The sequence below is a fragment of the Podarcis gaigeae genome (genome assembly GCF_964106915.1).
Source record: "Podarcis gaigeae genome assembly, chromosome: 4".
NCBI lineage: Eukaryota > Metazoa > Chordata > Lepidosauria > Squamata > Lacertidae > Podarcis > Podarcis gaigeae.
Window position 1 is genome coordinate 56,445,033 of NC_139677.1, and position 12,070 is coordinate 56,457,102.

General features: G+C 44.5%; 1 protein-coding gene across 4 annotated transcripts in view; it reads left to right on the top strand.

Annotated features, from left to right (window-relative positions):
• The first annotated feature begins 1,664 nt into the window (after window positions 1-1,664).
• GRIK1 (glutamate ionotropic receptor kainate type subunit 1) overlaps window positions 1,665-12,070 on the top strand; it is a 154,082-nt gene continuing 143,676 nt past the window's right edge. For 3 of the 4 annotated variants that reach the window (XM_083736338.1, XM_083736342.1, XM_083736341.1), the window contains exon 1: window positions 1,666-2,964. In XM_083736338.1, coding sequence (XP_083592464.1) covers window positions 2,841-2,964 — 124 coding nt within the window. In that variant the 5' untranslated portion in view covers window positions 1,666-2,840. Of the gene's footprint in view, window positions 2,965-12,070 lie in introns of all 4 variants that reach the window. The other variant, XM_083736339.1, reaches the window with a different exon arrangement.

Here is a 12,070-nt window from a genome sequence, read left to right on the forward strand (position 1 = left end):
ACTTGTTAATCATCATTCAGTCATATTCTGTCAGTGGAGACGACAAGATATTGGCGGGCCCCACATGAATGCTGCTGCCTTTGATTCATATTTTCATGGAATTCACAGGTAAATTCCTTGCAAAGTGCTTGTAAATTATGTTTTTAAATGCTGCGTTGCAGGGAACTGATCGTGGCAAGCCAGAACTCCCCACGTCTTGGAGCCCAATCTGTATCTTATCTTTTCAGTCTCCAGTAAGCCAATTCTGAATAAACCCTGCTCATTAGGAAATCTATGGTTGCATGAGGATTGCTTTGGTAGTCAGCTCCATGGAGAACATATAGGGACTCACTGCAACTAGAATAAATCTGGCCTCTGAGATGCAATCCAGACCATAGCTTGCCACAAGCTGAAAACAGGTGCACTCCAGAAGGTTACTAGTGGATTCAGGAGGTTACCACTAATGTGGTAGTGAAAAAGGGTAACTGCCTTGCCCACTGGAAGCCCAAGCCATGGTTTGGCCTGTGTGGGAATGCCAAGCAGCAGCAGGCAAAATGCAGTGGAGGCTGGAGATGAGCACCGCACCCCATAGTGGCCTTTGACTTCAAACCTCTCCATTCTTAAGGAAATCAGCCCTGAGTGCTCACCGGAAGGACAGATCCTGAAGCTGAGGCTCCATACTTTGGCCACCTCATGAGAAGAGAAGACTCCCTGGAAAAGACCCTGATGTTGGGAAAGATGGAGGGCACAAGGAGAAGGGGACGACAGAGGACGAGATGGTTGGACAGTGTTCTCGAAGCTACCAGCATGAGTTTGACCAAACTGAGGGAGGCAGTGGAAGACAGGAGTGCCTGGCATACTCTGGTCCATGGGATCACGAAGAGTCAGACATGACTAAACAACAAAACTGTCCATCCAGGGGCACTGCCCCAACCACCTCAGCCAGCCCCTCACCTGCCTGTTGTCTTACTTACATGCATTCTAGGGAGCATAGGAGCCAACTCCCAGGGACTAAAGTTCTTTCGCCCCCTCCCCTAAAATATTTGTAGAGGCTGCACCTCCCCAAAGGTGATGGGCATTCCCATTCAAATAGTGCATACCACATCTTGTGGTTGGTTGCTTGAAGTGGGGCTTACCTGCGCCCCCATATTTTATTCAAATATTATTACCTGCGCCCCTGCCTGCCAGCTTCCTCGGTCTCCCCGTTGCTACTTGTAGGAAGGAGGTGACTCTGCCTGTCACTGACTCTCGCTCAGCCTCACGTTGGCCACTTGTGGTTCCTGGCAAGGAAAAGGGTCCCATGGGCTTTTTTAAAAAGGTTGCATGCTGGAGGTGTTGCATGCTGGAGGTGTTGGTGGCTGAAGTGGATCGTGGGAAAGTCGTCTCTGGACTTACCCACCCCCCAAGCAGGAGCGATGAAGTTATCTGCAGGTGCACCTGGACAACTGATGGACTGCCCTTACTCTGGCAAGTGAATGAGCCTTTCAGGTTTTCACTGTGATCGCGACATACCAGCATAAGGGAAACAATAAAGTGAAGCCCGTCACAATTCTATAGCTGGGTTCAGGCCATACTTTTCAAGCACCGGGCTCCCCCTCCCAATCATGACTCGCAGCTGATCCCTATATAAATGTATCCACGCAGCCCCTGCAGTTTTATTGAGGGCGTGGCGCAGCACGCGCCATTTACACCCCGGAAAGCTTGCTGGGTTGAGTAAAGTACGGTAAGTAACCCTCGGGGAGGGAGAGTTTTTAGTCTCGCTGCTTAGCCCCGCAACCTCTAAGCTGCGTTTCCGAATCGGGTTGAGCCTGCCACTAGCGGCGAGCGAAAGGCACTCTGCACATGCTCAGCGGCGCTGTCTCCTCCATCTCCTCACGCGCCGAGCTGAGTCTCGGCCGCGGACCCCGAGGGACCCCGGCTCCGTAAAGACGTTCAGTATTTAATTCGGTAGGAGAAGGCGACGAAGGGGCAGGAGAGACCTGCCAAGCGGGCGGGCCGGAGAGGAGCGCTGCTCCGTCTGACGTCACCAAAGGATTTTCGTTCACTTTCCGTCCAATTGATCGGCTTGGAGTTGACAGTGTCCCCTTTAATGAGCCCCGAGAGCGGCGCCGGCCAGTGCGGAGAGGAGCTTGGCCGGGATCATCAGGCGGCGAGCAGAGACTCAATCAATGCTGGAGCGAAGGCGCCCAAAGTAGTTTAGTTTGTGCGGGGGGAGAGAGAGAGAGCGAGAGAGACAGAGGGAGAGAGGCAGGCGCGCACGGAGAAGCTGCGCCTCGGTCCCCGCTCGCATCTGCTGGAGATCCGCCTCGGCCGGGGGACCTTCCCGCTTCCCCTCGCGCTCCAGCCCGGATCTTTCCCCCGCTCGCGCGCCTTTTCTCCCGAGGGACACTTTGGCACTTGGCGGCAGGTCTCATGAGGGAGCCGCGTCGCCGGCCATTTCGAGCGGCAACTTTCCAACCTCACCAACCGCTTCGCTGATCTCTGCGAGGAAATCTTCCTTCCCCACCACACACACACTTAGCACCCCCGACGGCTGTTGGATGCAGAGGGGTAGCGTGATGGACTAAAAGGGGGAGAAAGCGGGGGGTGGGAGACGACGGGAAGGATCGTAGTGGGTCCCCTCAAGCAGCAAGATCGGCAGATTCTTCATGGTGTAAATATAACCATCTCATACAGCGCGATCCGACCCCCTGCACCCCGCAAGCATCCACCACGCCGCTCCTTACCAGGATGAAACAAAACCCCGAGCAAGAATGAGGGATCGCGATCCTGCCCGAGTGGGAGCAGCAGCTTCTGCATGAGGGGCGAGCAGAAGCGGGGCCGAGAGGCTGAAGCATGAATCTAGGCGAGGAGTGAAGAAGATGGAGAGACCCCTTTGCTGCGAGCCGAGGCACTCCGCGATGGAGGCCGGCGCAGGACTCTTCTTCCTCCTGCTCTACCTTTGCCTAGGCGTCCCCCAGACTTCCCAGCAAGTGCTCCGGATCGGTGAGTGCCGGGCGAGAGGGGGGCGGGGGCCCGGAACGGCGGGGCTGGGCTGTGCATTTGTTTCACATAAGGGAAATCTGCCTTGCTGGCTTTTAGGCACGAAATACACCCCTCCCTCCCCCCTTTAAAATAACAAATCGCACGCACAGGGATGAAAATGGGGTAAGGCATCCCCGCCTCATAACCACGCTGTGAGAAAAATCAGCCGGCAGTAATTCTTCTATGCATGTATTTCTCTCTCTCTCTCTCTCTCTCTCTCTCTCTCTCTCTCTGTGTGTGTGTGTGTGTGTGTGTGTGTGTGTGTGTGTGTCTATCCTTCACATGACTTGGAAAGCTTGACTTGTTACCTGCTGAAGCGCTTGCCCAAGTCCGCAGTGTGCGATGGTGACTGGGCACACTCGTAGCCCCGGGCTGCTGAGAGGCTGGCTGGCTGGCTGGCTGGCTGCAGTGCACGCAACTGACCTCTTGCCTCCCCCCCCCCCCAACTCTGGTCGGTCCCTGTTCCTGGGGAGGTGTTTGTGTCGCCTATGGATTGCCTCCTGGCTTTCTCTTTCCTCGTGTTTCTTGGATCAGTAGCACTCTCCCCCACTTTTCCAAATGCAGCTACTCAGAAGGTCTGAGAAATAGACAGAACGAGCAAAAGAAGTTTGGTTGGTTGTGTGCAGCGTGTGTGGGGTTTCTTAAGGTGAGTTGCACTCTTCAGCACTCAGTCCTCAAAAAGGAACGGTTTTGTTCCCCTTTAGGGTGCCCTTTTCAGGTTATCTTTGGTTTGGAAACTACTCCGTCTGGATTTCTACCCCCACCCCTTGCATTTGCAAGAATGGAGCAGTAAGGGGTTAATTTCCCTGCCCCCCCCCCCACCCATTGAATTCCAAGTGTTTGTGTGGAAGTGTGTTTATGTGTATGAGAGCAAGTAGGTTAGAGGATGTTAGTTTACATTAATTCTGAGTCAGCTATGTTCTGGTGGTTCCATTCAGTCTAACTCGCTTGAAACCGATGTGTTGAAGTGTTCACACTTCACATCAAGTTGTTTTGGGTGTCAAACTAGGGAAATGTTGGCGGCTTCTCCCTATTTAACAAAGCACAACCTTGAATAAAAGATACAGCATTTAAAACACTTGCTGACAGGGCATTTGAAGCTAGTGTGGTTATTCTTTGTAAAAAAATAATAATAATGGCACCCAAGAAACAGTGTGACTTGATGACTTCAAGAGGCAAGCCAGAAAGTGTTTCTTTGAATCTGAACGAAGAGTTGGAGCTAAAAATTGTACAGTTTTGTTGATCCATTGGTGTGATGGTGTGTCAGTTCTTTTCCCCACACTGATACTGATTACTTGGCAGAAATACACCACAAAGGCTGCACATGTGTGCAGTTTACTGGAGAGAGAATTAAAGGGAAAACTTTGCTCCATGGAAACCAGGCAAAGTTCAGAGGAAGTGTTTCTTCCCACAGTGGGCTTCTTGTGTCAGTCAAGTGAGACAGTGAATACAAAGTATCAAAAGAAACGGTAGCAGACACTGGGGAAAAGCAACAAGAAGAATACATGACTCAAGCAGGATTCCCAAACATGTTTCCTTTTGCTGACTGAACTTGGATAGGGAAGTGGCTAACAGATGCATGTTAAGTTTGTCCTTTAACCAGGAAACTTTGAGACTATCTCAGAGATTTAATGCTTTGTAACTGTGAAGAAAGGCCTATTAAATGGAAAGGAATTCAGTTATATCCATAGGCATATGGCTGTATAATTTGAATTAAGCTCCAGGAAAAATTGTTCTCATGCTGATAGGATCTCTCTCCTACAAAACAGGCAAGATGTTCCTTGCAAGTCAAGTGGGACTTGATGATGCTGAGTATTTCATATCTTTCTTTTGTGAGTACGTAACAGTTTTTTGTATAGGAAAATGCCTATATCTCATCCAGTCTGAATAGTGCTTTATAACATGAGAGCACAGTGCAGTAGCAATATAATAAAGGGAAAAAATGCTGCAGGGACATATGCATTAAAAATTAAAAGCAGCAATAATCCTCATACAACCATGCTTCTGTGAACCTCTGAGACCTCTGGGTACAGGGCGGTATATAAATTCAATAAATAAGAATAAGAATGTTTCTGAGATCAGCCATGGGAAACCAGACATGCAAACATAAATAATGGAAAGAGCCCCACAATATGCCAAAGGGTTATCTTGGATGTTGTTCCTGAAAGGCCTTCACTTGCATCCTATCTAACATTGATCCTAAGAACTCATATGCACTCTACCTACATGAATAATCCTTGTAAAGTCAATGAGCTCCCCTTTGTGATTAAATGGAAGCTTGATGCGTAATGGGAATATGTTCAACAGTGTGTGAGCTGCTTTAGAGAATGCACATCAAGAGGGGCTTAGGATGCAATCTCGGAACTAGTTACACTTAATTATTGCACTGAAATTGTTGTAGAAACCAATATCAGATTATGGAAGATGAAAATGGCAGCCCAGCAGCCCTAATTCAGCTTAAATTGCTGTGCTGCATCTGAAGCCTGCTTTCATTCTTAAGGAGCATTCTTAGCTTGCTAGCTGGAAAATCTGTCCTTTTCTTCGTGTAGTAATGCACAATTAACACTGACCCTTATGGTTTCTATAGGGCTATATTGTGCAAGAAGGCAGAAAGGGGCTCTGTGTTCTTCCTGTTCTTCTTCTATCCACTCAAGAATGATACAAAGACCCTGCTATGGCTCATCTGTGCTACACAGAAATTATGGGAGAAACACTGGAACATGAACCTTTGTAGCAACTTAGGGTCCCAGGGTTGCACTAACTCTTCTGATGTAGCACTAAAGTAAGGAGCTATCAGGATGATAGCATGAATCTCTGCACTCCAGAACCTAGAAAGAGGCATGGAAATAATACAAAACCATAGTCTAGTGTTGCATCACAAGCTTGCTTCCCCATTCCTTCTCGCTCTTCAGTGTGGCTGTGAGAAGATGATTGGAAACGTCCACTTCCATTTACAACTATACACAATTTGTTTTGTCTATATAAGAACAAAGTCTGGTTCTTTTAAAGCATGATTTGTCCAAGCAAACTGAGAGCAAACAATAGTTTCCGATCCTGGCTTCAGATAATTCTAGGGATAGGAAACTTATAGCCCACCAGATGTGTTGCACTCTAACTCCCATCGGCTCCAGCCAGTATGTCCAACAGTCAATGATGATGATTTGTTGTACAGCAGCATCTGCAGGGATGAGCCATAGTGAAAACTAACCAAATTCCCAGTTAAAATAAAATGATAATCAGCAGTTGGTTGAAAACATAAGCAGATGCTTATAATCTCTTCTTGGCCAGATCAGATGAAGAGTGCTGAGTGGGGGTTTGGGGTAGGGAATATACTTGTGTACCTCACTAAAAGGTATATTGTGCCGAATTTCTAAAGACTGTACACCACAGCATGACATCATATGGTTAGTAACTTAGCAGGAATTAGTCTACTATAGGAGTACTTTGCTGTTAAGCTCAGTCAGGTATGGAAACTGACAGCATTAACAGATGGGAACATCTTCTTCCCCAAACTGACAAGGGGAATTTCAAAGAGTGAGCTTCATAGCTTCCATTTCCCCTCATATGATGAATTCTTGTGAGTCTGTCCTATTGTATTTCTTAAGAAGGGATATCTCTTCCTGTTCTTTGACACATGGCAGAGCAGGCTCCAGTGCAGAAATTGTCCATACATTCAACAATTGATTGTTGTTCCATTTATCTCCATCATCTTGAACCAAAGTACTTATTCCCAAATACTGTAAGTTTTTAAAAACTGCAAACAAACAAAGGTAGAGCAAGCATTGCTGCAATTGGGTTTCAGTTGGTGGAAGGTGTATTAGCTGCACTTCCAATGTTGCAATTTTGACCATGCTGCTGTTGCCATGTCATTATTACTTATTAGAAACTGGTCTTGGCTTTTAACTTCAGGAGCTAGTTTTGAATTATCTGCACCCATGAAAAGATACAGCTGCATGCTTTGATTCTCTCCTAGAAAAAAATATTTTCTTTTTATCTTTATTTTCTTATTACACTGAAAATATATGTTCTCCTGTCTATATTGATTAATAAATCTCTTCTTATTTAAGTGAGTCTGATTTCTGCCAGAATCCACTTAGCAGGATTTGCTAAAGATTGCAATTATGTCTCTTGCTTGGTTAAGCTCCTGGGAAAGTGTTCATTTGGGAATGTGGTGTGGAAAGGAATTGAAAGGCCTGTAGCACAATGCTGTGCATGTTTAATCTGAAGTAAGTCCCTATGTTTCATAGGTTCAATCCTAGGTTCATTGAGATTTACAGAGTGACAGGGATAACACACAGCAATAAGGCAAAGATCTGCAATCTGAATAAATTACTACCAGTTGGTGACATCAGGGCCATGTTGGTGTGAAATAAATAACCTCTGAGGATATTGACATTATTCAAAGTGTCTGTATGATGAGTTTAGTATCAGAGTTAAAACTGAGATCAGTGTTCAAGTTACCAATGACACCTAGGTGTTCAGGGCTAAAGTGAGGACTAAGCAGCCTCCAAAACAGCTCATTTCTATGCCACATACATTTGCATAATGTCTACATGCCTTATTCTACCACTAGAACTTCTGTTACACCTGTGAGTGCTTTGATGACTCGCCATTGTACCAACCAGGCAGAGGGCCTTCTTGGCAGTGGCACCCTTCCTGTGGAACGCCCTCCCACCAGATATCAGGGAATTAAACAACTTTTAGAAAACATCTGAAGGGAGCTGTGTTCAGGGAAGTTTTTAATGTCTGACATTTTATTATTTTTTCTATATTGCTGGCAGCCACCCAGAGTGGCTGGGGAAACCCAGCCAAATGGGCAGGGTATAAACAATAAAAATAACAATAATTTCACAAATGCCTATTGACAGGTGCTTATGACACCATAGAGAGCACTAATAACTTATCCCCGCCACATACTATATCCTCTCTAGGTATTCAGTATCAGACCTCATAGACTGGAGTTGGCAAACTCCATCCACACTCTAACCATGTTCATTTGAATGTCTGCAAAGGCCCTGGATGTATGACTGTATGTATGTAGAGCTAGCTATACGTAACCAAGAACTCGGCAAATGGTTGCTTCTGTTTCCCTGAGGAGCCTGAGAGATGGGTGATTTGTCAACATCAGCAACTGAGCCCACAGCTATGCAATGATTTCTACTCAAATCTCTTAATGTCCAGTTTTCTCTTATTCAACAAGACTGGCTCCATCAGTGTGGAAACTACTATTGACTTCAGTTGAATTGTACTTATACTGGTTTATAAAAAAACAACCTACTGAAGTGCAATTATTAAGGATGACTAACTTGAGAAAGAGGTTAACTTAATATGAATATTGTCATAGGAGGTGGTGAGATCATGCAAAGTTCTTAAGGTAGTGTCAATTATTGTTCTTATCCTTGGTTTAATTTTTGGGAAATTTCATACCCATTTTTCTAAGCACTAAGTCAGTGCAGTATACACTGAATAAAAACTTAATGGAAATGAAAAGTTCAATTGTGTGATGCAGTCTCAAAGTACTATACCCCCAATTTACTGGGAAGTTGTCCTGTACAAGCCCTATTGAAGTGAATTTGTAAAACTCCCATTCATTTCAAAGACGACTGATGCAGGCAGCTTCTTCTGAAAACCTTACTGAAATGGAAGAAAATTGCACTGGAATAGAGGATCAGAGACTTACTTCCTCTATACATAAAGAATGAACTGGCTTTTTGACAATATAACATTTTGATTTCAGTGGGTTGCTGACTTTATGATTTCCAAGAACATGTTACAAAAGCCTTTCCTTTGATGTATGTGCTTGCAATGCACTCCACAGTAATAGCAGAAATGTTATCTTTATATGCACACACACTCATGTGTATTACCAAAAAAAAAAGAGAGAGAGAGAGAGACGAAGTTCATGAACCCAATACATTTGATTTGATATCCAAGAATTTTCATTTTCTGTAGTGAGAAGAACATCAAGATTTTATCAAACAGTTCATGAGGCTTTGATGAGATTAACTAGTGGATGATACAACCTGACCCCTCAAAGTGGAAATGTACACGCAGAGCTCATGTCACAGAGCTCCAGCTGTTGTGGTCTTTGGATAAGAAGATGTCCACTGCAGTCCCCTTGTCTGAGTGGGGCCACTCTTTCATTTCTCTGTCATCACTGTTCATCAATTTGCCCTCTCCATTGGCCTCCATCTGTAGAGCTGTTCCAAAGGAGAGGACAAGGTGGATGGAAGCAATTCCTCCTCTGTTCGCTTCTCACTTGTTTAGAAGGGCCAGATGAATCAGTAGTGATAGGAAGGATATTGTACAATACATCAAAAATAAAATAAGCAAGAAAAATGAATTAAAAACCATGCAGCATCTAGCACAACGTATTACAATTGCTAGAGCAGGGAGAAAAACCATTAAGTGGTCCACCAAGATTCTCAGCAATTTTCAAGGCATGTTTGAGAACTAGGTGAACAGAGCATCCTTGAAAGGGGCTGGCTGGCACCCTGAACAGGAACACTCCACTCTGCCGTATAACATTTTTTTGCAGGCCCAACTTGACTACGACGTTCACTCTTGCGCTTTTTCACTGATTAATGCCAACATGTTAATCAATCTTGCAAGAGGCATCTTATTACAGTTTTATATATGTGTGTGAGAATTAGTGCCTTTATCATTACCTTCTTAAAACCCATGGTTATAAATATATATTTACACCAGATAAATAAAAGGCAAATGTCCTGAAAATATAGTAAACACATATATTTATCAGTTATGTGAATTGATACTGATTGATAGCTTTGCTTGTACCAAAATGCAAACATCCGTTTAGCCAAATGAGGATATGATGATGCAGGGATTAGAAAACGCCTGCTGCATCACATTTGATTATTCTAGGATATCTGCTTTTGAATGAGCAGGAAGAAAAATGCCACATTCTTTTGAAATCCATATGCAATCAAAGAGCTATGTTTTTCATTTTCAGACAAAAAGTGGCAATCTGAGTTTTATATTCCAGAGTCCATCACCTGCAGGTTAATTGTGTTGTAATGTGTTTAATTTACAACATCTTCACTTAAATTACAAACCTGTTACAAAAGCCCATTGATTGACTATTACAGTTGTAAGATGAATAGTCATGTCACCAACAGCTTCCATTGAGATTCTGTGTAACCACTGTAAAAGAAATACATTTTGTTATCAGCCACATATATTCCAGTCCAGCAGACAAAGTGGTATTCTTTATGGAGCAAGTATGACTGCACAATTCCAGTCCCCTTACTGGCAAACACACTTGCACTCCTCAGTTTCAGAAGCTGCTGCAGTTCTCGCAGGAGGAAGTTCTCCTGTTTGCCTACCACTGGAAGAGAGCCTGGAGATGCCTATTTGTACCATGCCCAGGCTAGGGATGCCCATCTGAAGGACTCCATTTGGAATCTTGCCTTCACCTTTGTTTGGGTACAACAGTATATCTTTCTCCTATGTAGATTAGGTTACCTCAAGTGGAATTCCAGCAGTCAGAAATTGAGCCCCCCCTCCCCTGAAATATGTTGTTCACATGTGTTCTATTTTAGACTCCATAATATACAGCTGGGCAATACATTTAAGAGGGAAACCCCAAATGTTACTGTTTTAGAGACAGATCACCAGCTGTTGTGATGCTCAACTGTAGGTAAGCTAGAAAACCAGCAGTGTAAGGTGCAACTAAGGCACTAGTCTCCAGGTCTGGTTCCTTAGGGGAATCTACTATGCAAAGAGAAGAGAGCAGAGGGTATCGTCTGGGCATGCAAGATGCAAACAAACTGTTGCCCTGGCAAACCCAAATCTGACATGGAAGATTTTATCACCCTTTCAGGTCAGGAAAAAACTCCTTTGGTTGGAAGAATTAATATGGAGCCTGAGACAGCTTAATAAATGCTGGGAGCCCTTTCATGAGCAGCTCTGAGTGGCTTGGCACAAGGACAAGGGAACATAAAACCAGAGGTTCAAGTCTCTAGCTCCAGAGACTCCTGTAACTGTTGTTATGGATCACCCTGATCACCCTGAATATAAATAGAAACGACATTTTTATTTAAAATGTATGTATACAGCCCTTCATTCTATTCAGAATTTCAAGGCACGGTCTCATCTATTTAGTAGTAGTAGTAGTAACCTCAATTTTTATCCTGGCCTTCCCAAGGAGGCAGTTGTGCAACATCATAAATAAAGCAATATTTTTTAAAAATGGAATTAAACACTAAAAACATATTTTCATTATATATACATAGTTGCTGAGCATACCAATTGCCTGGATGCAGAGAAATGCTTCCAGGCAACATATAAATGATGGCAGTATGGGGGACAGCATCACTTCAGTAGGGAGGGAATTTCATAATCAGGATGCTGCTCTGTGGGCTATACCTACCACCAAAGTTGGGTTAAACATAACAGGAAAGTGAGGGGTGCAGGTGAAGAGCCCTCCTAAGTACTTTAAAGCATGTGCTAGCAATATGCTAGGATAAACAAAAGTGTTTTAGCTTGGCGTAGAAAAGCTTCCAATGTGTGAAACCAGGTGAGCCTTTAGCAGGGATGGAGACCTCTGGCTGGATGGGTGGATGGATGGAGGCAACTCCTAACACCCTGGACCACTGGCTATGCTGACTGGGGATGATTGGAACTGGGAGGGAGCCACACTCTCTCCACTCCTGCTTTAAAGAATACATTTGTCTTGGCTATTCTAGAGCTTTGGTTCTAGCAGCTGAGGGCTATGTGAAATTCTATGACGGGCTGCAAAAAGTTGGTTGGGACACTGGCTCCCTCTGTTGCTCCTTCCTACATTCTGCTATCTTATATAACACTAATGTGAATTACATATCAGCTAAAGCTGAGTGCCAATGGACACTACAGCTTCAGCATAATGGTGAAGAGGCAACTCCCATATGCTACTATTGAAAGCTTGCATTGAAATTGTGTGCTCTGCTGCCAGTGTGCATAGGATTAGACTTTAAAAGCCGCACTATATCAAATATGTTTGTATTTTCCAGAGGGGATAACTGCTACATTAATAGTTAGCTTGTCTAGTTATTTTTCAATTTTGGTT